Raw genomic sequence first — 26,103 nt, forward strand, 5'->3', positions numbered from 1 at the left:
TAATGATGTTATATCCTGGCTGATTTCCTATCTGGTTGTTCTAGCAATTGTTGAGGGAGGCGCCCTAAGCTTTCAACTATATTGGAGTATTTGTGTATTTTTTCTTTTAAAACAGTTTTTGCTTTATATATTTTACATCTCTGTTGTTTAGTGCATGCATATTTAAGATTGCTATGTATTCTTGGTTGGTTGGCTCTATAATTATGTAATGTTTCTCTCCATCCTTGGTATTTTTTGCTCAGAATTCTATCTAATAAAGCGGAGATATGCTAATTGACTGTCATGCCCTCACAAGGATGGCAGCACCCACAGCCAATAAAGAGGGAATATGCGAATTGACTGCCATGCTCTCACAAGATGGCAGTGCCCACAGGCACAAGATGGCGGCGCCCAGTCCCCTCCACCCCACCTCATCTAGCCGGAGTCCCCGAGTCCCCTCAGCCCCACCTCATCCAGTCTCCGCAGCATCCAGCCTCATCCAGCCTCCGCAGCATCCAGCCTCATCCAGCCTCAGTGCCCCTGTCCGCTCAGCCCCACAGGGGAAGGCAGTTGGAAGCGATTGGGCTGGCAAGGGAGGGCAGTTGGGGATGATCATGCTGGCAGGGGAGCAGTTAAGCATCAATCAGGCTGGCAGGAGAGCAGTTAGGGAGCTATCAGGCTGGCAGGCAGAGTGGTTAGGGGCAATCAGGCAGGCAGGCAGGCGAGTGGTTAGGCTCCAACAGTCCTGGATTGTGAGAGGGATGTCTCACAATCTGATAGGTCCTAAACTGGCAGTCAGACATCCCCCGAAGGGTCCCAGATTGGAGAGGGTGCAGCTGGGCTGAGGGACACACACCCCCCGCGCACAAATTTCATGCACCGGGCCTTTAGTTCTATATAACATAGCCACATCCACTTTCTTTTGACTACTATTTGTGTGGTATATCTTTCTCCATTCTTTTACTTTCAACCTACCTATATAATTACAGAAAATATAAAGTCTACTGTATTTGCCTATATATTTGCTCTTTTCATGTTCTTTCCCCTTTATGATGCTCCAAAAATCCTTCTTTTATTATTTTCTTTTTGCTCAATAACTTTCTTTCACCATGTTTTTGGGGTAAGCCTCCTCTGACAAATTCTCTTTCATCTGGCAATGCCTAATTTCCCCTTAGATTATGATGGATATTTTTTGCTGGTATAGAATTCTGGATTGATGGTTCTTTTGTTTCAGTAACTGAAATAAACTGTGCTACTTCCTTCTGGCCTCCATTATTTCTGATGAGAAATCCACTGTCATTTGAATTATTTTTCCCCTGTTGGTAATGTCATTTCTCTGGATTTTTTCAAGATTTTTTTTCTAGTTTTCAGAAGTTTGATTGTGATGTGTCTTTTTGTTGATTTCTTTAGATTTATTCTTTATGGGATTCACTCAGCTTCTTGGATCTGTAGTGTTTTTTTGTTTTGTTTTGTTTTGTTTTGTTTTGGGGGGGGGTGTTTTGTAAATTTGGGGAGTTTTCAGCCATTATTGTTTTAAACACATTTTCAGTCTCACCCTCCTTCTTCTTTCCTCCTGTTGCTCTATGACATGAATGCTAGATCTTTTGTTATAGCCCCATGTGTTCCTAAGATTCTGTTTTAGTCTATTTTCTGCCTATTGTTCAGATTGAATAATTTCTATGATTCTATCTTCAAGTTCACTAATTCTTTCCTCTGTCTTATTTACTCTTCTACTGAGCCTACTCATTGTTGTTTTTTTATTTCAGTTATTATAAATTTTTGTTCTAAAATTTTCAACTGGATCTTCTCTATACTTCCTAATTTTTTGCTAAGGTTTACTATTTATTAGCTGAGACTAAAAAAAATGTTTCAATATGTTTGTAATTGCTTGTTGAAGCATTTTTATGATGGCTGCTTTAAAATCCTCAGATAATTCTAACATCTGCCAATGTCAGTGGTTTGTCTATTTCATTCCATTCAATGTCTTTTTGTGACAAGTGAATTTTTTCTTGAAACTTGACATTTTGGATGTTATTTTTTAAGACTCTGGATCTTATTTAAATGTTATATTACAGCAGGCCTCCTCTGACACCACTCTGGGGAGTGAGTGGAGGTTCCAGCTCATTACTGCCTAGTGCAATGTCCATCTCCATCGACACCAGGGTAGGGAAATCCTGTTACTGCTGGGTGGGAAGAGAGTTCTGGCTTTCCACGAGGCCTCCAGGGATATGACCCTGGCTGGAACAAGAGGGGCACCTCATTAATGTGTCCACAATGGTCTCCACTACTCTTTGGGGGAGTTGCTGCTGAGTGGCAGGGGAAGTCCTGACTATACACTAGGATTCTTCTAATACTACCCAGTGGAGATGGAGAGGACTTTCCATGTGGTCTCAGGGGGCCACATACCCCCTCAGCAAGGATGAAAATCTGGGCTTCCCACTCTGTCTTCTCCAACACACCCTGGCAGGATGTTTGGGGTGCTTTGTTACTTTCCAGAAGAGTGGGAATCTAGGGTCCCCACGCCTCTTCTGCTCCAGGATAGGTTTGCAGTTTTTTCTGTGGTATTTGGTTGGAGTAGAGTGGTGATTATCTACAAGATTTGTATCTTCCTAGGCTGCCTCTTTCCTGGTCTTTTGGCTAGAGAGGTGTTAATGTAAAAACCATTCAAACCTGTAAAGAATTTTTGTGAGTTTATTTGAGCCAAACTGTTGACATATGCCGGGAAGCAGAACCTCAACGAATTGAGATAATGCTCTGGAGAATTGCGGGCTTACATTTGTATTTATACATTTGCAATCAAAGGAGGGACGTAGGTGGGTTACATGAAATTCATTGGTGATAGATTAAGGAGGAGGGATAAAGCAAAGCTGGGGAAACCCCTGGGATTGGATGAAAAGTAAAATGATGGATACATACTTAGGTAGGTGCAGGATCAATGAACATGATAATGAAGGAATTTGTGGTATCTGACCTGGTGCCCAGCACATTTGGTTGTGCCCTAGGGGCTCTCGAAAAAGGGAAGTTACAAGTTACCCAGACATTTCAAGGGTATGTTATCATAGATGCAAAAAGACAGATAGGCTCAGTTAAGGTAAAGGTTGACCTTGTCAGTGAAGATACTGGCCTAGGACGTAACTGCCCACCATAACTGTTTTTAGTTAAAATTTAATTTCAGACCATCCTTTGTGGTGACTTTAGGTCTCTGAGTTTGCAAGACTGCCATGCAGGCCTCCCCTGAGCTTGTCAGGTCAGCATGTGGCCCCTTTTGTCCACAGAGGGCAGACTTTTTTTGAGGCATTTTTGTCTGTACCCATTGACATTTCCAAGTTGCCAGCTTCTCCAGCACAGTATCCAGTCTGGAATATAAGAAACGTGGAGAGAGAGAGAGAGAGAGAGAGAGAGAGAGAGAGAGAGAGAGACTCACTACCATGTTGTTCCTCAGGCTCCAAGGTCTCTGGCTGGTTTGTCTTCTGCTCTCCACTTTATATATTTGTTTTATATACAATATCTGGGGTGAAGGGGGTAGTTGTACTTAGTGGGAAGAATAGGGAAAAGTACACCTACTCTATCTTCTCAGAAGCTGAAATAAGAAATGAATTATAAATATTAGAGGAAGAAGGGACAGAGGAGCAAAAAAAAGAGAGTGGAGTGGTGTTTTCTTCTCACAGATCTGTGCTGCTGCGAATCAGTTGTGAGGTATCTAATGAAGGGGTAACATTTCTCTCCTTTCCCTCCTCTGCCCAAACAGAAGTTCAAGCTTGAAATACGTGGCAAGAAGCACAAGAAAATGATATGATTTATATCAATAAATGTTCCTCATTCTCCAGCCCAGTAAATGTCACATTTGGTTATGAAATTGAATTTTGCAAAGTAATATTTTTCAAATATTCTTTCAGATTAGTATCTTTTATCACTATTGACACAGATGACAGGTTGAAGGATCACAGCTCCTTGTTCCGACACCATTTCTGGCATGCATAAGTAACAGGCTGACTTCCTCGGTGGCTGCAATAATCGGGGCTCTCAGATGCCCTTTTGGCTCCCCGGTGACCCAGTACAGTAGGGATGGTGTTCTGTTTCGAGGACAAGCACTTCCCTGGACACTGACAGTGCCCAAGAATGGCCTAGTTTGGGATGGAATTGTTATTGTGCTCCACTGGGTTTCCGTCTGATTGGGGAATTTCCACATGGGTTATCCAATGTTGGGCAGCTTAGTCTTGAACTTCAGTATTCTATTATTCGCCTGTCAAAAAACTTGATCATGGCCCTCCCAGAGGCTGTGCATTGTCATAGCCTCACAAGGCTGAGCCATTAATTAATTAATTCCTTGCTTTTCACTACAGCCTAGTCAGTTCTTGAGGGAGAACACGACAAGTTGTGTCACACCGCAGAGTATAGCACTAGGGTAGGAAACTGGCTCTCATGAAAACTAGAGGCACCAGTCAAAAAGCAACTGAACAACTGATTTATTTGGTAACCAATAACCTGCCATGGTGCCTTTGCATAAGGATCCCTAATACAGCATTGTGTCAGTAGGCAAACATAAGGCATTCTAATGACCATATTAATCTCACCACTGACCTGAGTGACTCCTTAAAACAGTGATGGCGAACCTTTTGAGCTAGGCATGTCAGCATTTTGAAAAACCCTAACTTAACTCTGGTGCCATGTCACGTATAGATATTTGCAACCATAGTAAAACAAAGACTTATATTTTTATATTTATTTTATATATTTAAATGCCATTTAACAAAGAAAAATCAACCAAAAAAATGAGTTTGCATGTCAGAGGTGTCATAGGTTCGCCATCACTGCCTTAAAACAAGGTCAACCTGCTAGGTCAGGTGATTTTTTTTTCTAAACATCCCTTAACTGTCAAAGTAACTAATTAGTCTGTCCCTATCATCAATCCCACGTCATCTCCACCACTGCCCCACTACTCACCTCTGACTAAATAAAAGAAACAACTCCATATAAACAAAATCAAAAGGAATCAGGAATTTTTTCCTCAAAGTATGACCGCATTCCTAAAACAGTTTTAGAAGGCTTCTTACAAGTCATTTCATTTCACGATTTTCTGGAGCAGAAATTCCTCTGAAACCTTCTGTACAAATTATCAGTCATCATCCCATGTCAGGAAACTCAAGACTGCTCCAGGAAACCCTATTCATTCTATTAATTCTTCAGTTTTGTTTGGGGATTTTGTGTTTTCTTCTTTAGAAACAAAGGGATTGATCCTTCTTTAGTTTTCCAATTGTTCCTGAAGTTGTCTTAACTATTGCCTCTGGCTTTCTCTGTTACTTTGGAAGTCACAGCTCTAGGAAGTTACAACAGACATATGCACAGATGCTGAGGCTCAAAGAGAATGGTCACTAGGAAAGGGGTAGCCAGGGACAATGTCAACCAAGAGGTCAAATCTAAACTGAGTCCTCAAAGACAAGTAGGACTTAACTTTGCAAGAGAAGCAAGATGGGATGGTGCATTGCAATGTATTCAGGTACCAAAAGGGGCTCATTTGGATGGACCATAGTTTAGACGCCAGGAGTGATAGGGAATGAGCCTGGGGAGAGAGGTGTAAGCCAGATCTTGAAGGGAAGGGTCCTGACTTGCTATGGAATGGGGCAAAGCTGGGAATACAGAGCAACTATTGGAGGACTCAATGTGTCCAGAACTTGAATCATGAGCAAATTAAAAAAAGTGAAGGTAAAAGAAAGGAAACAATATGTCACCTGCTCCCTTTCTTCTTATGAACAGAAGGGGCGGGGGGAGTAGCAAAGCTTGTGCCTCACAGGAAGATAGGTGAGAGAAGCATTGATAATTGGAAGTTCAGGATTCCTAGAAAATAGCCCTGGAGGCAAGACAAGAGTCTCAGAGAGCTGCTGGCCCAGAAAAGAAGCAATAGGCTGAGTGAAGTGAGGCCGAGAGGAGAGTCCCTGCTGCCTCTAAGATTCAGCACTTTGCAATGGAATCATGGGGAGCACATGGCAACCTAGTTCAGATGCATCCTGGGAAATGGTACGCTGGTGGTGATGTCAGCAGGAAGGGCTCTGGGTGTTTCGGTTGCCCAGGTCTCCTCAATATCTCCCTGCAGTCTAGTTCAGTGTTTTCTTTAAAGGAAACTTCTTGGTGTAAATTTGGTGATCATGCTTGTCCTATATTTTATGATATTTCTAGAATCCAGGAAAGGAGGAATGAGTCATTCATCAGTCTTCCAAGAAACCAACCACCTGGGCATTGAGGAAATGTGCCTCAATGTTGATGCAGTCTAGAGTGGCCACAGGACATCAAGCAGGGCAGGTCACATGCAGCAGAGAGGTTCTGAGAAATTCTGTCCACTGTGTGGTCCAGCAGTTCTCTCTTAGTTCCACAACCTGTTCCTCTTGGCAAGATAAGTTAATGTGCTCAACAGGAGAAAACACCGAGGGTGATACTCCCAACCCTTCCCTCCCAGCTAAGACTTCCTGTGAAGCAAGATGAATTGAGGTGATGTCAGTACAAGCACAGCCTTAAGTCATGTTTAATTTCTCTTTGTAAGACATCCTCATACCTCAGCATATTGGGACCCTCCTTAGTCTGGTCAACATGGCCAGAGTGATGGCATCACAGGGAACCCAGCAGGGTGACCTGTACCTAAGGGACCTTAGGGAGGGTGTCCAGTTGAGGCAGGGCTCTCAGCCTTTTGCACAGAAGGTTCTATTACCAAGAGCATCCTGCATGGCCTCCTCAGTAAGAATTCTTTAAAAATATATTTTTATTGATTTCAGAGAAGAAGGAGAGGGTGAGAGAGATAGAAACATCAATGATGAAAGAGAATTATTGATCAGTTGCCTCCTGCACGCCCCTTACTGGGTGAATTGAGCCCGCAATGCTGACATGTGCCCTGATGGGGAATCAAACCATGACCTCCTGGTTCATGGGTGGACACTCAACCTCTGAGCCACACTGACGGGGCTGCCCAGTTAGAATTTTACCTTCTCCTCCCGACACTCCCCTTCAGATATTTTTTTACCCAAAATCACAAAAACTTTAAGTCACCTTAGAAGCCTCTTGCTGAGCAAATCAAGGATAAAATTGTACCACTTTCTGAGACACATTCTTAATTCTTCACACCGCCATGCCCCTTGGCTTCCAAGAGGGAGTACGCTGTCTGGGTTTCCCCACGGTGCTCTCACAGGTTCAGACCTTGGCCCCCTTCCTCCTCCCACAGCTTCAAACATCCCCCAGCTCCAGCCCCCTTCTCCCTCCTGAGTGACTCATCCTGGTGCCATGGCCTGCCACAGTTTCCTAATTTTTAAAGCTAGTTCCCTGCTGCTCTTCTCACATTTGGCCTCAGTTCACCTGTCACCTGCTGTTCCTCAGACACCAAGGTTCCCATCTCATGCTGTACTTTCCACTAGCTCCTCTCCTTCCCCCATCATTCTTTTCACCTTCTTCCCAAGTTGACACTCTTCCTCAGTGAAGCTTGCTCTGGTTCCATGAGTAAGAACTTTCATGAGTTTGATACCCCACGTTTCTCCTTACCAGCTGTGTGACCTGGGGAAATTTGCTCAACTTCTCTGAGCCTCAACTTCTCCATCTGCAAAGTGGGAATGACAGTACCAATTTCATAGGGTCCTTGTGAGAATTAAATGAGATCATCTAGTAATGCATGTATAGTGCCAGGCCATGATCAATGGGAAATAAATGTTAGGGGGATTACTACTTTTGTTGTTCCAAACCATAGTTGCATGCTGACCACTTATTTCCATTAATTTTTCATAAACAGAAAGCTAATTCATAGTTCTTAGATATTCTGGCCTATATTTTGCAGCGGCAGCTCCAGGAAACATATATGGTGCCATATTATAAGAACACTTATTTGATGGGATGTATGAGGGTGTGATGTCTTCCTTTTACATAAGTCCTTAGGCGACCTGCTATGGCATCATGTCAGGAGAGAGGAAGTGGCCCACAGTGGGCCACAGTGGGCCATCTGCAGGGAACCCTAAGAACAAGGTGGGAGATTTGTGGGCCCTGTTTGAACCTAGAGGTGAGCTGCAAATGAGGGCACCAGGCCATGAAATAGCATTGTTATTCCCCACTTTATAGAATTGTTTCTTTAAATGGTTGTGACTTGAAAAAAAATCACAGTTTTCTGATGAATATAAGCACACATTTTAGAGAGATAAAAATATCCAAGATGCAAGTCTGACTGGTTTGAAATATATCAACTATGATGACTTTCCCCTTCATCCTTAAAAGCCAGCTTCTGGGGAGCAGAAAACAGGGCACCAGCTCTGCCCAACACGCAACCTCACTCCGGTCACCAACTCCTGCTGTGTGTGTGTATATATATGGGTGTGTGTGTGTGTGTGTGTGTGTGTGTGCACCCCGCCCATAGGAAAGCGCCCCCTCCACCCTCTGGAAGCTATGATTCATGAGTCTCTCTCTCTCTCTCTCTCTCTCTCTCTCTCTCTCTCACACACACACACACACACACACACACACACACAGTATTAGTCTTAGCTCTGAGCTACAGTCAGACTCTGCTATAATTGCCCTCATTAAAAACCCCTGTATCGTTTCAGGCAGTCGGAGAGAAGTATGAATCTGGCATGGTTCCAGTAGAAAGCCACACTCTCCTTAGCTGGAACAGAGTGTGGGTATAAATATATCACACACACACACACACACACACACACACACACACACCAAGCAAACTCCGTTTCCAGGTGTGATGGAGAGAATCCAGTCAGACAAAATGAAAATTGCATACCCACTGAGGATCAGTACTCTCCCGAGGTGTTTCATATGATTTTAACAAGACACGTAGGATTTTTTTTCCACATCTGTGGGCATGTTTTGCTTAAACATGTCATCATGAATCCCCAAAACTTCAAATGTTTCTGCTTTCCATTAAATGTATGACAACACAGTTGTAAGTGGACTGCCTCCTAGAGCAAAAGGACCCACCCAGCTCTTCCCAGAGGCTCGTCCAGGTTCTGGAAGGTTCTATTATGATGGAGGAGATTGGAAATGGGTATGCAAGAGCTAGTTCATGGTCACTAGCTGTTGACACTCATGATAAGTAGCCCCCTTAGATCCCTGGCAGGCAGGAAGCCTTTCAGTGGTGGAGACGTCTGGTCTACCACGCACTGCCTCCCAGCCATGGCTGTGCTGGTGGGAGCCTCCAAAGGGCTGTTGGGAGGCAAGACTTGGCTTCTCCCCAACACCAAAACACGTTACACAGTGTGATACACGGCCACATTGGAGCACGAGCATTTTTAAAAATAAAATTCGGAAAGATGGTCAGGAAGAGGAGGGGGAAACTGGAGGTTAGTGGTGTCCAGTGGAGTTTGTAGGACATGTTTGGGGAGCACAGGAGGAAAAGGAAATTGAGGGTTCTAGGCAGAGGAAACAGGGATTGCCAAGGCAGGAAGGTACCTCTAACTGGAGTGTGAGTGCGGAAGACAGAAACATCCAGGCAGCACCCTGGCTGAAAGGCAAGGAGTGCACCTTAGATACTAGGGAAGAATGGAAAGATTTCGGGCCTGGCTCACATCTGTATTTTAGATAGGTCTCTGGGGGCTGTTTCTGGGCAGTCCCTCAGTGTTGCAAGTGAGGCTAGAGGCAGGTAGAAGCCACAGTCACAGTCCCTTTAAGATACAGCAGTTAAGGAAGGTCAGATTTCATATCCTAGAAAGAGAGGTGGGGTATTCCACATTTCTGGCTTAGGCACAAGGTGGGTGGTGACCCCACTAACCAAAGGCAGAGAATACAGAAAGAAACATCCAGGCAGCATCCTGACTGAAGGCAAGGAGTGCATCCTTAGATGCTAGAGAAGAACTGAGAGATTTCAAGCAGGGGCCCCTGGGTCACATTTGCCTGGGTGGGAGGTGCTGAAGAGGATGGGGGACAGGGGTGCTGGTGGAGAGTGTTGAGGAATAGACCATAGCTTTGCCCGTGTTGGTTTGGAGCATCCACTGAACATCTGGGTGGGGCTGTCCAGTGAGGGAGCCAGAGTTCAATGGGAGGTCAGAGCTGGATAAATGAATGTGAAGCCATCATCCATTGGTGGAAAGCAGGGATACTGTTGAGAATGAGATTCCTTGGACAAAGGACACAGAGAAGGCGAACACAGCACCGGGGCTGTTGTAGAAGGAATCGTGTCTGTGTGTGGTGGACCTCGGGGTCTCTGGGGCAGTGGAGGTTGTTGATAAGGGGAAGAGACCGGCCTGGTGTGAATTTTTTTCTCGGCATAAACATCAGTTTTTCCAATTGCATCACCCATGGGTTGGACCTGACAATCTCTGAAACACTCCTTTCCATGTTTAATGTGCTCCCATTCCAAATCTCTTCCCAGCGCTGAAAGCCCAGCACATGTACTTTGGAGGAAACTCTTGGCTTTAAAAAAGGAGGACAGTCTGCCTGGGATTGAGAATGAAATGTCAATGCCTTATGGGGACACGTGCCAGGCACTTGCAAACCTCAACTTCCCGATAATGAGGGAAGGACATACGGAGTTTGAAGACACCCCATAGAATGACTAAACGACTCACCCAGAAACATATGTCATGATTTCCACCATAAGTTATGATATAGATGAGTCAAACAGAGAGTGAAATTTAGGATTTTTAAAGGTCCCCTACCCCATCCATGTCAGTGGTTTCTGTTTAACTCCAGGGAAGAGAAATGTGCCAAAATCGGTGGTGTCTGATTTCTCAGGACTAGGCTACCCAACACACCTGACTAGAAATAAATGCAATACCTGGCTGCCATAACTCAGTGGTTGAGAGTTGACCTATGAACCAGGAGGTCATGGTTCAATTCCTGGTCAGGGCATATGCCCGGGGTTTCAAGCACCATTCCCAGTGGGGGGCCTACAGGAAGCAGCCGATCAATGATTCCCTCTCCCTTCCTCTCTGAAATCAATAAAAATATTTTTTTTAAAATAGCTGCAAGGACCACCCAGCAGAAGACTGGGGTGCAAAAGGTGGCAGGGTCCTAGGTCACCAGATGCAAAGTGGTGGCCACAAGAGGACAGACAGACTGGACAGAGCTTTATAAGGATGAGATGGGAGGGACCTGGGAGCCTGTGGTCTGGGGAGTCTCACCACTGGAGCCATCGAGGAGGGCTGAGCCAAGCCGGTCAGTGTCCCAGAGTGAGGACTATGGGGCAAGGAGCCAGAGAATGGGGGAGGGGGGGGCAGGACACAGGAGAGATGGAACCGCAGCAGGGCTGAGAGGGGGAGTAGAGAATCCAGGACGGAGCAGTCAGAGACAGGACGAAGTCCCAGAGGTCAAGGATGAAGACCGCTGAGCTCTCACCATGGAGTTGCTTCTATGCATGAATTCTCACAAACCACTGGGGTCCACCTGTCTTTGAGGAAGTCTGTGTGCTCCTGAGGACCCACGTGGCTGTGACAGGCTCCTTGCTCCTGCCTTGTTTGTCTCTGCTACACGGCACTCTTAGCCTCCCCAACAGCGGGGCTACTTCTCTGCATGTCGATATGAACCACATGGCGGGCAGGGTGGTGGATGATGGTCCTTAGCTCCTTCTGTTCTCAATGATTAGTTTAAATAAGAGATGGCGGTGCCCTGATTTCACTGCTATGAATACAGGGCTTGTGAAAATCAAGCATTGACTTGTGATGTTCAATGTCATTTGTTGACACTCAAAACAGACTCTTTAGTTTGGGGATAGTAACACCAGACCATGAAATTGGGGTTGTTAGCCGTCCTTCTACACTCAAGCTGTGACACATCACTCAGGTGCTGGCCAGGCAGCTGTGGTGAGCTCAGCACTGCGCTATGGCCGTGGGCAAAGACAGCTGCCTCCTTTGGCTTCTCAGGCATTGTTGTTGATGCCACGGGGGCTGGGGCCCGGCAGCGGGAAGCTGAGCGCCGGGGATGTACCGGTTAGCTGGGACAGAATGCCTGGTTGTCCATAAAAAGGGTCGGAGAAAGAAAAAGGACAGGATAAAATAGCAAGATCCCACTTTTTTACTGTCACTTTGGCAAAGAGTGGGGGTGGGAGGATGTAATAATGCCATTGGCAAGTGACAGGAATGTAAAGAAACAAACACTTCTATACATTATCAGACCTGAACTTTGTGGGGACAGTTGTCAAAATTCTTAATAGTCATACCTTTTGGCCAAGCCATACCTAGCCCTAAGATTTATTAGCCCCTAGAAGGCCAAATGCACCAAGATGTGAGCTCAAGGATGCTTCATCACAGCCTTGTGTAAAACAGTGAAAAACTATATGCAAATAAACTGGGACTTGGTTAAGGAAATTGTGGGATAACCCATGACAGATGCTTCGCAGTCTTTCAAACAATGATGATGCATTCTAGCATTATTGCCATAGAAAGATGGAGGATGGGGTATTAAGTGAAAGAGCAACTTACAACATTGTATGCAGAGTATACATATTTATATTTCTAGAAGTGGGATCATAGTGCCCTGTCTGTAAATATTCACAGGTATTGAAATGAAAACAGAAATGTGTTCACCAAATTATAATAGCGGTTTCCTCTACAGGTGGTATTATGAGATGACTATAATTTATCATTTTTTCAATATTTTCTGAGTTTTTAAGTAAGAGGCATGCATTTGTTTAATAATCAGAAAAAGAATAAGGCTTCAAAAAGTAAAATAATAGTGGCCAGTATTTCAGTTACGATCCATGTCAGGAACCCCAGGAAATGAAAGAAGCATGAAGACAGTGAAGGGAACTGTGTAGTAGCGATGACCATCATTCTTAATCTCGCCTACGTAACTTCTGCACTGGGACAGGTTCCATTTCTGCACGCGTCCTTGGCCCTCACACTCCGTGGGCCGCCACCTCTATCCCAGTTGAAACAAAATGTTTTCAGCCCAAAATAGATAAGGTTATAAACCCATCAAAAGTGACGACCTTTAAAAAAGATTTCAGGAAGTCAAAAAGGCAAGACAAAGAAAAATGTATAAAATCTATTTAGCTCTTAGGGAAAAAAGAAACCAAATGACTACAAAAATACCAGCTCCAAAAATACCAAAAAGCTTCCACAGGAGAAAATAGAGAGCAAAGGACTGGCATATGGATGTCAGAACTCCCGTGTCAGAGAGGTTCCGGAAGCCGGCCGTGCGTCACCAATTATATTTATCCAAGATCACTGCGACAGATGCGCACTTCCAACAACAGGGCACGTTCTTTAATGGCCCCCAAATCTCTTCTTTGTGACCAACTGATGGTATAACTATAGTGTGAGATTTTTTTCATTCCTTTCATCATTGGCGAGCACATTTTAATGTAGGAAAAGAAGGGAGAGAGAGAGAGCTGTCACAGACCCATTGTGTTCATGCGTATCTGAGACGTGTTTCCTACATGGCTTTCTTTTCTTCTCCCCTCCAGGAAAAGCACAAAGAAGCACCTGCAGCAATGGCCAAGCTGACAGAATCCATGAGTGAGTAACTTGGAATTTATTCTTGATTTCTGGTTTTGAATGAGAAACCGCAAACTCTCGCACAAACCACATCCCCTTGTGACGATCTGACTTGCCTTTCAGTGTTGCGATAGCCAAGGTCTGTGACACACGTTGCCTTGTGTCGAGGGTACATGGTGCATGATTCAGAAACCCATCTTGTGTGGGGTCAAGTTCTGCACCAAAGTGGTTACTGAATATATGAATCAAAATGGATTTTATTTGCAGCACTGCATTGGGGCTCAAGACCCAGAGTTATTTCAACCTGACCTTGGGCAGGTTTGGACCAGGTCAGCTGAAGTTTTATGCACAGATATTTCATAGGCTGGAGAATTGAAAGAGAGGAAAGGATGGTTTATTTATGATCACTAAACCTTCCAGGTGTTGTTCCGAAATTTCAAACAGAACGATTAAAAATGGAGTGCTTGAGGTGTAAGTAGCTTGGAATGATTTAGCTTTGGTGTGGATCAGTGCTATAATGCTCTAAGCTCTTAAGCTACATAAATAGAATACATATTTTTTAAGAAGAAAGAAGAATTAATTAAAATAAATCCTTCCACAAAATGAGAAATGCAATTCTATACGTTGAAGTTTAAATATTAAAGACCATGTGACACCCTAACCAGTTTGGCTCAGTGGATAGAGTGTCCGCCTATGAACTGAAGGGTCACGGGTTCGATTCCGGTCAAGGGCATGTACCTTGGTTGCAGGCTCGATCCCTGGCCCCAGTCAGGCTGCGTGCGAGAGGCAACCAATAGATGTATCTCTCTCACATGGATGTTTCTCTCTTTCTATCTCTCCCTCTCCCTTCCACTCTCTCTAAAAATCAATGGAAAAATACCTTTGGGTAAGGATTAAGAACAAAAAAAGACCATGTGGCTATGAAATAAGCAGACAATGCGGACTATTTTTGTTTGAAAATAAACACTGTCCCTGGTGCTAGATTTCATCTCTAAAGTTTCAAGGGAAGCTTGCAAACACTTCTCCATTCCCATTAGGGCCATGAACACCTTATTCAATTTGACCTGCAAACGTCACTATTAATCTTGCCACTTTTAACTGGGCACCTGCTTCCTCTTCTACCACTCCTCAATTCATGGAGCTATTAAAATACAAGTGTCCTTTTATAGCTGGTCAGTGAGCCCTTATCCCCAAAGGTCTGCCCCTCACCTAGAAAAGATAATGTTAAAAAGTTCTTTACACTGCATTTCTTTCATTCCTCACCCAGAACCCCTGGCCAGTTTCATCGGTCTTGACACACACTAGTTCTACCATTTACACAATGACTCAAAGGGATGGGTGAAGACCAACTGCCCACGATATTTACTGCCTCTCTTCCACTCTCTCTTCTGTATCACCCCCTGCCCTCTCTGCTTCACCCTTCTTTCTACATGAAACATGTGCAAAGGATTTGCCACGAGGTTTAAAGACCCCCAGATGGGTTCTCTGGAGGGGAAAGGATCTTAAAGCTCTTCTCCTGCCTGACTGAAATGCGTAGTGAGGTTACCTGTACCACTGCAAAGCTGATGAGCCTGTGTCGACAAAATACGGAGTGGGACCGCGGACAGCACCAACTAATTCACAGTGTCAGCACTTTAGCAGACTCAGTTCTAATCTCCAAGTCCAAGGACACCAACACAAAAGACCCGCAGAGCCTCTGAGAGCTGGAAAGATGGCTAGCTTGGAGCCCGGCGTCACTGTCAGCGAAGGGAGTTTTGACTGTGTAAGGGAATCAAGCTAGTGTAGCACAGGAGTTGTAATGCTGGTTTCACAATGAGGCTCCTGGTAGAAATTCAGTGAATGTTACTTTTAACTCGCCTTACTGAGCTGTGAAACACTGAAGGCACTCTAAGGGGCCTACTGGTCCTCCAATAACGGTATATTAATTTTTATACTTCTGTTGGATCCAAATGCATTTAAATGAGAGCCGCTCGTTGGACTTCTGGTTGGTTGGTTTTAGATCTCAGGTTTGCCTCTGCAATAGCTATAATGACTGACCTATAATTCCATTGGCTTAAGGGAATTCTGTCAAAACTGAATTCCAAACCCTTGGGTAGATGAAAGGGTACATTCGTTCTTCTAAGTTGCTTTGTCTTTATGAAAAGATCACACAGCCCTGACCGGTTTGGCTCAGTGGATAGAGTGTTGGCCCACACGTGGACTAAGGGTCCTAGGTTTGATTTAGGTCAAGGGCATGCACCTCAGTTGCAGGCTCAATCACCAACACTGGTCGGAGCACGTGTGGGAGGCAACCAATTGATGTGTCTCTCTCACATTGATGTCTCTCTCTCTGTTTCTCCCCCTCCCTTCAAGGTCTCTAAAACTCAATGAAAATATATCCTCGTGTAAGGATTAACAAAAAAAAAAAAAAAGAAAGAAAGAAAAATCACACAGATGTGTTCAATACACAAGGAAATTCAAAATTTGAGACCAGACTTTGGAATTCTACTCACCATTCCAGTTCACCGATCCTTACAAAGATAGAGAACATTATAAAATGTGTAAGACATGCTCTAACTCTTTTAGGCTCTCGCTATGAGAGTTCATCAGGCAGTCAATACTGATAAACATTTCATCAAAGTTAAACTCATTAATAATGTTATATACAGCTCCGCATTCATTCTACATAGGAAATCTACAAGGAAATAAATACATAATTATGTAGGGAGAACCAACCAGTTAATCAACGGATTAACACACAAGTGCTACACACTGAATTTGATGGGAGTGTAAAACCCAAGGCCACCAGAGGAAAGGGACATAAACAGAACCACAAATGCCCAGGACACGGTGCACAGAATGGCTTTCTCGAGCCAGGAAACGCTTTGCTTGTTCAACTGCAGAGCAAACGCCATCTGGTTCCTAGAACATCCATGTTTAACTAGAACCGGGGGGGGGGGGAAACCCGAGTCTTCCATCACCATAGGGGTCGACTGCTGCGGGTGGCTGGGCAAGGCCGGGAATGGGGTAGCTGACCTCTTCTTCTAGAACAGGAACGTTCCCCGTTCCTTTCTCTCATGTGCCATTAATCAACTTCAGTCATTTTTTTAAAAGGCAAACAAGCCCAGCTGGCGTGGCTCAGTGGTTGAGCATCAACCTTTGAAACAGAAGGTCACGGTTTGATTCCCAGCCAGAGCACATGCCTGGGTTGCGGGCTCAATCCCCAGTGTGGGGCATGCAGGAGGCAGCCAATCAATGATTCTCTCTCATCATTGATGTTTCTATCTCTCTCTCCCTCTCCTTTCCTCTCTGAAATCATAAAAGTATATTTTTTAAAAATAAAAGGGCAAACAAGAGACATAGATATTAACAGGCTTTTCAATGTTTCATTGAAATCAAGTTTAATAAATACAGGATAATACTTGAAAATATTTTTATGTTACATTGTTGACATGAAGAGGGGGCCTGATAAGGAAGAAAAAAACACAGAGAAAAAAGAAAAACAGATGTGGAGGGAGAAATAGAGAGACAGCAAAATTATACATGACAAAAACACAGAGGAAAAAAACATATGTGAAAAGGACCCAGAGAAGAGCTGTGAAGGAGGGAAAGAGGCAACTCATAGGAGCCAAGAGAAGCCAGGCGGCAAGGGAGGGGGGCAGGAGGGGTGTGACTGGGATGCCCAGCTGCTATTCACTCGCATTCGCTGTGGACTTCCAACCTTCTTACCACTGCCCTTTGACATTTTAACCTCTGTTTGTATCTTGGAAACGGATATTTTCACACGTAGGCTTGCTCCTAATAGTGCAGCCGAAACCCCCAGATCAGAGGAATTGCTGTGCGCGTGCTGGTCAGTGAGCAGCACTTTCTTACCCAGCCGCTGACCACAGTGAAGCCGACAGCCTGATCTCGTGGAGACCCCAGCCCTGCCTCTCGATAGGCAGACGGGGACCCTGCCAAGGACACCAGTCCTGCTCCGTGCTGTCATCAGCGGCGACATGGAGCAGGCCTGAGAGCTAAGTCAGGCGGTGACGATTGGAGGTGTCCAGAGGCGTGCAAACAGCCTGGACTCATGGTCCTAGGGAACCTTGGTAGGCGGTTCTTACATAAACTTTTGTAATAATTCACTGCACGGTCGTGACCGGCTGATGTATCTCCCCCACACCCCAAGCTCCTGGGAACATATCAGCTACAGCAAAGGAGGTCTCACCACGTGGGTGCGTTGGCAGTGTGGGTTATAATCACATACCTGGTCTTGTGCGTGGCAGCAGGTGAGTGGGACAGGGAGGGAGGCTTGGCCACCATGCCTTCCCAGGCTGCAGGGCCCCTTGACCCCGTGTTCTGCTGCCCATCCTGGAGCCCCACTCCCACTCCTGTCTGCGTCATACAGGTGTCTGCAGTGTGGTGGCTGCCTAAGCCGCATGAATCTCCTGAGGCCCCCGCGGGAGGATGGGGGTTCGTGGAAAGCTTTATTGATGATGAAAAATTCTGAGGGTCCCATCTCTGCCAGGGAAGAAGTCCAGCCGTGTCCTTGGCGGGGCCTGAATGAAGGCCCCCTGCCCGCCGTGTCTGCTCCCTGTGAGAGCACAGTCCAGCCCCAATCTGGCCGGCTCAGCTTGTGCTCCCAGCCACAGTCCATTGCCTGTGGGGTCCTCACGGCCATGGCCATGCGGCTGCTTAAGGCCACGTAGCTATGGAGAGAGAGCAGGTGAGCACACAGGCGAGTGTGGGTCCTGGAGCAAGAGAGAGCAAGAGCGAGAGCACGCAAGAGAGTGGGCGCTCGTGGGGATTTTAACTTTGCAAGATTTCACGCGTTTCTGATGGGGCCCGCCCCCTGGCCCATGCAGTGTTCCCCAGCTAGACTGACAGGCCAGCACCTTCCCTACATCACCCCGACTTCACTGCACGTGTGCCCCTCTCCCCCTTCTCCCCGCAGCGGTCCAGTATGAGGTGGGGGAGGGAGGAGCAATCCCCTGGGAGCAGCAACGTGTGTGTGTGTGTGTGTGTGTGTGTGTGTGTGTGTGTGAGCTTCCCAGGTGGCCATGCCCACAGTGTCTGACTTCCCTCTGCTTCTTCCCTTTATTGATATTAATAACTAGCTAATTGCGCCGATAACAGGAGTAGCCCTTCCCTTACCCAGAAGTTCCGCCATGTGCTTCTGAAACGGGTTCTGAAAGCCCCACCTGGAGGCAGGTCTCTTGCCCTCCCATGATCCTGGTGTCCCATCCCTCCGTCATCTGCCCACTCACACCACTCACCAGACTGGCTCTGTCCTCTCTACTCTGGCCGACGCAGTCTCCTCTGCATGTTCACTCCTAGGGTCCTGTGCCAGGATGAGGGCAGGGAGGCACCAGAGAGGGTGCCGAGAGGGGCCCACTTGCTGGAGCCCCAGGACACAGATCTATGCAGACGACCGTATTTGACCTTGGTCCCCACACAGGCTATCATTTCAGTCCCACCATTAGGCAGACAAGCACCCTTTGATCTGAAGCAGGAGAGGGCAGCCACTGTGAGGCACATGCTTGTCCTTCCTGGAAAACATCTTTCAAGTTCAAGGACACTTGCTCCTCATTGAGAGTATGAGTATGTTCAGTTGGAATCGGAGATCCCAGCTCTGAGGTCACAGGGCCTGAAACAGACTGTAATCCTCATGCAATTTAATGGCCTGAGCCACATCTCCATGGACTCGAACATCCCCTCTTCTCCCCTCCATGTCCCTCCAGGTGCTTCTGTCACGTCCCTCCACTGTCCCCTGCACTCACTGCCAAGGTCCCTCACCCTATGGCCAGCACCAAAGAACTCGATCTCCTCCCCTGCCAACTCCGGAGCCAACATGAGTTTAAGGGATTTTACTGGTAGAAACACACAGCCATGTTCAGAGCAGCACCACAGTGAGCAAAGCTCAGCCTGGGTGCCTGACGTCTGTAAGGTTGTCACTGATCTTCGAGCAAATGGGAATGAGACCAGGTCTGTTTTCTCACACTCATTCCCCTTCCTTCTAAGGCAGTGGTTCTCAACCTTCCTAATGCCGTGGCCCTTTAATACAGTGCCTCATGTTGTGGTGACCCCCAATTTCATGGTTACAAATTGAACATAATTAAAGCATAGTAATTAATCACAAAAACAATATGTAATTATATATGTGTTTTCCGATGGTCTTAGGCGACCCCTGTGAAAGGGTCGTTCGACCGCCAAAGGGGTCGCGACCCACAGGTTGAGAATCGCTGTCTAAGGTCTTGGAGATCACCTGGACCCTCACCTCCTGATAAATGTCCCTGACATGGTTGGTGAGAAGCTCATCTACGACACCCACACCTTCTCCCTGGCACCGGGAAGGGCTGGATCAGGGTTTCTCAGCTCGGGTGCCATTGACATTGGGAGCTGGGCAAGTCTTCCTTGTGGACTTCTGCGAGTTGCAGGATTTTTTAATGGGAGCCTTGACCTCGGTTCACTAGATGCCAGTTGTGACACCAAAGGTCTCCAGGCATTACTAAGTCTGCCCTGTCGGGAGGCTGGGACCACTGCTCTAGAAGGAAGGCTGAGCAGACACCAATCCTCTTCCTCTGCAGCAATGGTGGGAGGTGCCAGAGGGTGGCAGCCCTGCCCCAGGCTTCTAGCTCCAGTATCGGTCCATCTGCCACTCCACCTCCACTAACTTAGTGCAGGAACAGTCAGCCTGAACCACCCCTGGAGGCCACGCAGAGCGTCCATCGGCCTCGGCCGCTTGATTTTGGAGACAACCAAGCCATTGGTGTTTCTATTTTACTGATGATGCAATGGGAAGATGAGGCGATGTTTCCAATGTGATGATGTTTAAGAGGAAACGTGGAAATACCCAGCAGTTCTTGGGACCGGCAGAAATAGGGAGGTGGAGAGTGGGTGGAGAGGGGAGGCGGAGACCCCGTTTCTCCCAGAAGCCAGTAGGAGGGTCATTCTTTCTAAAACAGCAGTGTTTAGGACCTTCGGCTCCCTCAATAGTAATGTTTCTCGCTCACTTGGCCTTTTTGAGCCACTGGTGGTGTGAAGCCCAGGTGTGGGTCAGCCACATCCTCTCGGACCCGATCTCAGGGGCACAGGTGCCATTGACACATTACTGAAGTGTCTCCCTCTCTCCTTCAGGGTCATGGGCACTTGGGTCCTCCCTCATTCCCCCCTTTTAGAGGAAGTAATCACACACAATGCAGACATTCAGTGCGGGAGTGACATGGTCCCAGCCCAGCTTGGCAGGTCAGAGGCCAGGCCTTGAATCAGGCTGCCCCACAACCACTGGGGCTGTGAGCTCCCCAACATCTGTCTGTATCCAACCCCACACATCCCCATGCTCCTGGGGCCCTCTGCCACGCCAGTGGGTGCTCAGGTGACACCCAGGACTATGGAGGAGCCACAGCTCCCTCTCAAGACCCCAGTGCAGAGCCGGCTCTCCACGCTGGGGGCCCAGGCCCATAGGGGACGGGAAGCACGCCCAGCGCCACTTGCCTTTGCTCTGGCCCAAAGCAAAGAAGAGAACAAACACATTTTAAAACTCTCTTGCCTCCCACCTCCTCCATGCGCCTTCCCTGCCTCCCTCCAACTGCCACCCAGCTCACTGTCCTCCCCTCCCTCCTCCCACGGGCTCTCAGAGCCTGCTCCGCCCTCCACCACCTGCCACCCTGTCAGGATGGTCCCCTCCCATCGCCCACGGCTTGGCTCCTCCCCTCCAGGCCTTGGGAGCAACAGGTGTCATGGAGGAAGACAGGGGGTGAGAGGACATGTCCCCAGGGCTGGGGAAGGCCCGGCGCTGGCTGGGGGCTGGCACTTAGAGTCTCAAGCTTTATTCTGCACCCTCAGCTTGCAGCAAGTAGGGTCCCCTGACTAGAGGGGTGGCGATGAGAAAGGCCAGAATGTAGGAGACAGATGGCTAATGGGGCAAGCATGTGTGGCCAGCCCAGGGCAGGGGGACATGTCTCTGTGCGTGAGCGTGTGCATGTTTAGGAAGCACTGAGCCTGAGATAACTGGGGATGTGAGGGAGCAGATGGTGGAGGGAGAGCAGGGAACACTGGATTCTGAGGCTCCCGCTCTGGAGCTCAGCCGCAGGCTGGAGGGCCGCCCACGCCCCACACAGCGAGCTCTAGGCCTGCACCCCTGTGAGCCCCAGGGGGAGTGTGCTCCTTGCCCGGTGCAGCGCCCTCTGCCTCAGTTATATACCCTGAGAGCAGCTCCCTCCAGGGCATTAGCGTCACCCACGGCTTCCCCGGCACAGGGCGCTGTGCCCTCCTGCTCCTGGAGGCAGGTGTGTGAGCTGTGGCAGCGGCTCCCGGGGCCTCCCTGGGTGCAGGGAGGGGACGCACACAAAGGGGTCCCTGGGGGAGGTTAAAATCGGGCAGAGGTGGGTGTCACCTGGTTGGAGAAAGTCGCCTCCCAGACTTCCCCTAGCTGAGCCGTGGCTTCGCTCACAGAAGGGGGCGTTCAGCAGGGAAAACAGCGCGGCCTACATTTCTTGTGTTTTTCTGCTTTGATGTAATCTCCCTCACAAGATATTAAATTTCAGGCTCAAAGGCGTTACAAGGGGGAGGCATCTGAGTTTAAATATTGACTCAGAGAACAGTGCTACCGCCCACCAGCGCATTCACGAAGGTTTCTGCACAGTTAGCACATCAGCCCTGGTGCCGTGAGGGCAGCCTAGCCTGCTCCTCAGGGTGATCTGTGGAGGCACAGAGCCCCTCTGATGCCACCCAGCCGGCCCCCAGCTGGAAGCCTGCATGCAAATGACTTTATCCTCTTGCCTGAGTCTCTGCATCTGAGCATAGCAGCTCCCTGGCAGGGTTTGAATAATGTACACACAGCTCATGCATAGGTACCTACACACTAACAGGTGTGTTTATGTGCATAAATGTGTGTAAACAATTGCATTTTCATATGCATATGCATGTATAAGCTAATAGGTACATTGAAGGCTAACATATGTTTATTAAATATATATATTCTATATTGAAAGCTAATATATAATCACTAGAGGCCTGGTACATGAAAATTTGTGCACTCGGGGGAGGGGGTCCCTCAGCCAGGCCTGCACCCTCTCACAGTCCAGGACCCCTCAGGGGATGTCAGACTGATGGCATAGGCCCACTCGCAGCCATCAGCCTGGCTTGTGACTGAGTGGAGCTCCCCCTGTGGGAGCACACTGACCACCAGAGGGCAGCTCCTGCATCGAGCGTCTGCCCCCTGGTGGTCAGTGCACATCATTGCGACAGGACGTTCCAATGTTAGGGTCAATTTGCATATTACCCTTTTATTATATAGGATGATGACCTAAGACTTTTTGACGTGAGAGGCAGCAAGCAGTTATTTAAGATCAAGGAATAGCTGTGTGGGAGACACTGATTCAGGCAGAAGCCAAAACTGTTTCGATGAGGAGACAGAAGCGATGGGTGCTTATAGGAAAGGGAAGGGACATCGACATCCACAGAAGGATGGCATTGCTATCGGTGCAGGTGACGTACGTAACAGAGTGACGCTAACGCTCAGTAATGTTTTTAATTTTCAGTCTGGTGGTCCTCATGTCTGCTTTCTTGTTATCCTTGCAAACAGTTCTTTGGGGCACAAGGTTGCGTGAGCCTAGCACAAAGGTGAGTTTGCCCTGTGCTAACACTCCAGGATGTGAGGCATAAGGCGTGCCAGGCCGTCTTCCTGACATGGCAGCTCCAGCTCCATTGCAAAGGGCTCCATTTCCTTTTTTGTTTTCTCAAAACTCAGATATAAAACCACATTTCCGGTTGCTCCTAACTTCCCTTGCCTAAGGAAAGTGTTCAAATGATGCAACCGTTTGACCATATACATTCTAATCCTATGACAGTAAAGCTCATCATTCAACATTCCCCGTGTATTAGCTGTGTGTCTGCCTTTTGCTGAATAAAGTGGAGGATAGAGACTGTATGGAGTAGACCCTCCTAGTTGACTAACCAGATTCAGCTGGGCAGAATCTTCCTATGACCATATACAACCCATTTAGGAAAAAATAAGAGACAGGAAGAAAGTACTCGACATGCATCCCTAACACAGTAGGCATAAGATTTGTTAAGTGGAGGACTGAAAACAGAGATTTGACTTAAAAGTCATTACCCTCCGAATTGCTTAATGCGTACGGGTTTCTTTTTGGGGTGATAACCATATTTTAGAACTACTAGTAGACAGGGTTGACAGTTAAACAACATATTGGGAACGTATTAAATGTTCACTTTTTATGTTATGTGAATTTAACGTCAATTTTTAAAAATTATTACTTTCATTATGATGTCCTGAGGACAGAACAAATTTAGTCACAAAACCATGCAACAGTGGTCCGCTACCTGAAAGGCTGAAAAGTTTATAACCCAGTAAATCACTGTATACCAGGAGCCTTTACTCCAATAAACTATTTGAGAAAACAAAAGTACTTCCAGAAAAGTCCATTGGCCCTTTCGATCCATGACCTTCTACGTTAGCATATTCACTTTGGAGTCTGGGCTGCTCAAAGCCTTTCCCATGAATATGGAGTCCTCAGAATGGAAAGACTGTGACATCCTTGATTTCCTAGGCACCGTAGCTCCTTTCCTAACAGAAAAATCTCACTTTGTTGAGAAGACGCTTATGGAAAAGGGAAGGGCCAATGGTTAACCAGGAGTAAATTGCTGGTTAGTTAGTTGGCCCAAGATAGGGGGGAAAGAAAGGAAAAGCAAGAAACCAGCTTAAAGTACAAGCCTCCAAATTTCTGTGTTGAGGGAACAATTTTTTACATGAAAGTCAGGGTTGACAGGGGTGTAGAAAATAATAAAAACAATTAGAACTGCAACTTGGAGGATGGGCAGAGCTCACGTGTCCTATACGTTGATGTAGTTTGGCAGAAATCAGGACACATAGCCGGGGAAAGGCTTGAGAGCACTTAACAACAGAGCTGGGAGGGACATGAGAGGTTTGACAATGACGCGCACTGAGCAACCTGCGCTCGACACGGGGGCAGTAAGAGCAGACGCTGTGCGTGACTTGTCTTGTCGTTATATGGGCTTTGTGGTAGCATACAGGCTACATCTGTGTATTGGTTGTGTGTACCTTTTGCAGAGTAGAGTGGAGGCTAGAGACTGTATGGAGTAGGACCTCCTGGCTGGCTCCAATCTTTGTCCTGGGTCCGGGCACAGAGCTTCAAGCCCCATGGAGTTTCCTGAGTGACCAGGGTCTGTGTTCTGTTCTGAGGTGACGCAGGTGGCCTCCAGGCAGCTTCAGGATGGGGCTGGTCGCCAGAACTACCACACCTGACCTCTGTGGAGAGGGTGGGGCTGGAGTCTGAGTCCAGTCCTGTGGCCAGTGATTTAATGAATCATCTCAGGTAAAGAAGCCCCAACAAAACTGGGCATGAAGCTTCCGGTGGATGAGCCGTTGACATCCTTAAAGCCACAGGCAGAGGGCACGAAGCTCTGTGCCCCCTCCCAGCCCTGGTCTATGTGTATCTTTATAACAAAACGACTCACACACAAGTATTGCACTTTCTTGAATTCTGTGAGTCACTCTAGCAAATTATTCAACTGAAAGGGTCATGGGAACCCCAACTTTATAGGCGGAAGTGTGGTCAGAAATAGATACCATTTGGTACAGGTGGCCTGGGGACCCCAAGGGGCCCCTGGTGTCTGCGGTAAGGGCAGGGTTGTGGAGAACAGCACCCTTGATCTGTGGGTCTGGAGCCATTGCCAGGCAGTGCCGTCAGCATTGACCTGCAGGACACCCCGTGAGGGTGGAAACAGATGTTATGTATACATTTCCATTTCTCCCTCACCAAGCAGAGTAACACCCTCACCCAGGTGAGATTCTGACAGTTTAACTTTGGGACCCAAAACAGGGAAACCTCCTTCAGAACTTAACTATGCAGTTTGTTTTTATTCGTGATGATGATAGCTGATATATGCCAAAGGCAATCCTTGGTGCTTATTTTTTCCAAGCAGGAGAAATATTACTTGTATTCACATGAAATCAGAACTGTAGGCGGCTCTTTTCAATCTGTTTTTCCTCTCAGCAAGCTTTTCAGGTTTTTCTGGTGGGAAAATTACTTGGACTTTAATTAATGACTTCTTGGTACCTTAGCTTTCCTGACAGCCAAATATCAAATATAAATGAACCAATTTTTGGCATTTTGAAAGGCATACCTGCATTCTTTTAGGAGCCTGTACTTACATCAGAACCAGCAGCATAATAATATAACAAAAGGCCAAATCTTAAGAAGGAGACTGACAGATTTACTTAAAAAGTATAACCACATAATTTTATAAGTGGTGTGTGATTTGAGAGGGAGTATGGTTCTTTTTCTTTAAATATATCATTTCCTTTCAGATTTGTCAAATGGAGTTTCAATTTGCAAACACTCTCAAACAGTGATCTCTTGCCATGTTCACTAACTAATAATAATAAGGAATGATGAGGTGTTCAGACATCAGGAGTGAAGGAGTCTAAGAAGCAGCAGAAGAGCAACCTTAGGTTTTGAGGCAATGACATTCTGATTTCAATTCTAAAATCGCAGCCAACGTAGCACAATTTGTTCTTATTTTCCTAGCGCTTTCCAGGCAAAATGGTCGATCAAATTGAAAGAGATTTGGCATATTTCCCTATTTGCTGCCCCAAAACTCCAAACAACAACAAAAGAAACTATAAACAAAGAGTAAAACAGTAACCGCTGAAGGCGAATGTCCAGGTGGTCCAATGTGGGTGAGACCCAATAAATTGGAAAACTGTCCAAAG

The 26,103-nt window shown here is 46.8% G+C and overlaps 1 protein-coding gene across 3 annotated transcripts in view; it reads left to right on the forward strand.

Annotated features, from left to right (window-relative positions):
* Positions 1–26,103, forward strand: part of KCNJ6 (potassium inwardly rectifying channel subfamily J member 6) — a 172,282-nt gene that overhangs the window by 44,576 nt on the left and 101,603 nt on the right. For 2 of the 3 annotated variants that reach the window (XR_011470344.1, XM_070407197.1), the window contains exon 2: positions 13,355–13,406. The exons of the other annotated variant lie outside the window; for it this stretch is intronic. Coding sequence is in view for 1 of the 2 variants with exons in the window: in XM_070407197.1 (XP_070263298.1) it covers positions 13,382–13,406 (25 nt within the window). In the remaining variant the exon portion in view is untranslated. The remainder of the gene's footprint in view (positions 1–13,354; positions 13,407–26,103) is intronic. 3 annotated transcript variants of the gene reach the window in all.

The sequence above is a fragment of the Myotis yumanensis genome, unplaced genomic scaffold (genome assembly GCF_028538775.1).
Source record: "Myotis yumanensis isolate MYYU_CA2020_CCGP unplaced genomic scaffold, mMyoYum1.0.hap1 SCAF_2, whole genome shotgun sequence".
In the NCBI taxonomy this organism is placed as follows: Eukaryota; Metazoa; Chordata; class Mammalia; order Chiroptera; family Vespertilionidae; genus Myotis; species Myotis yumanensis.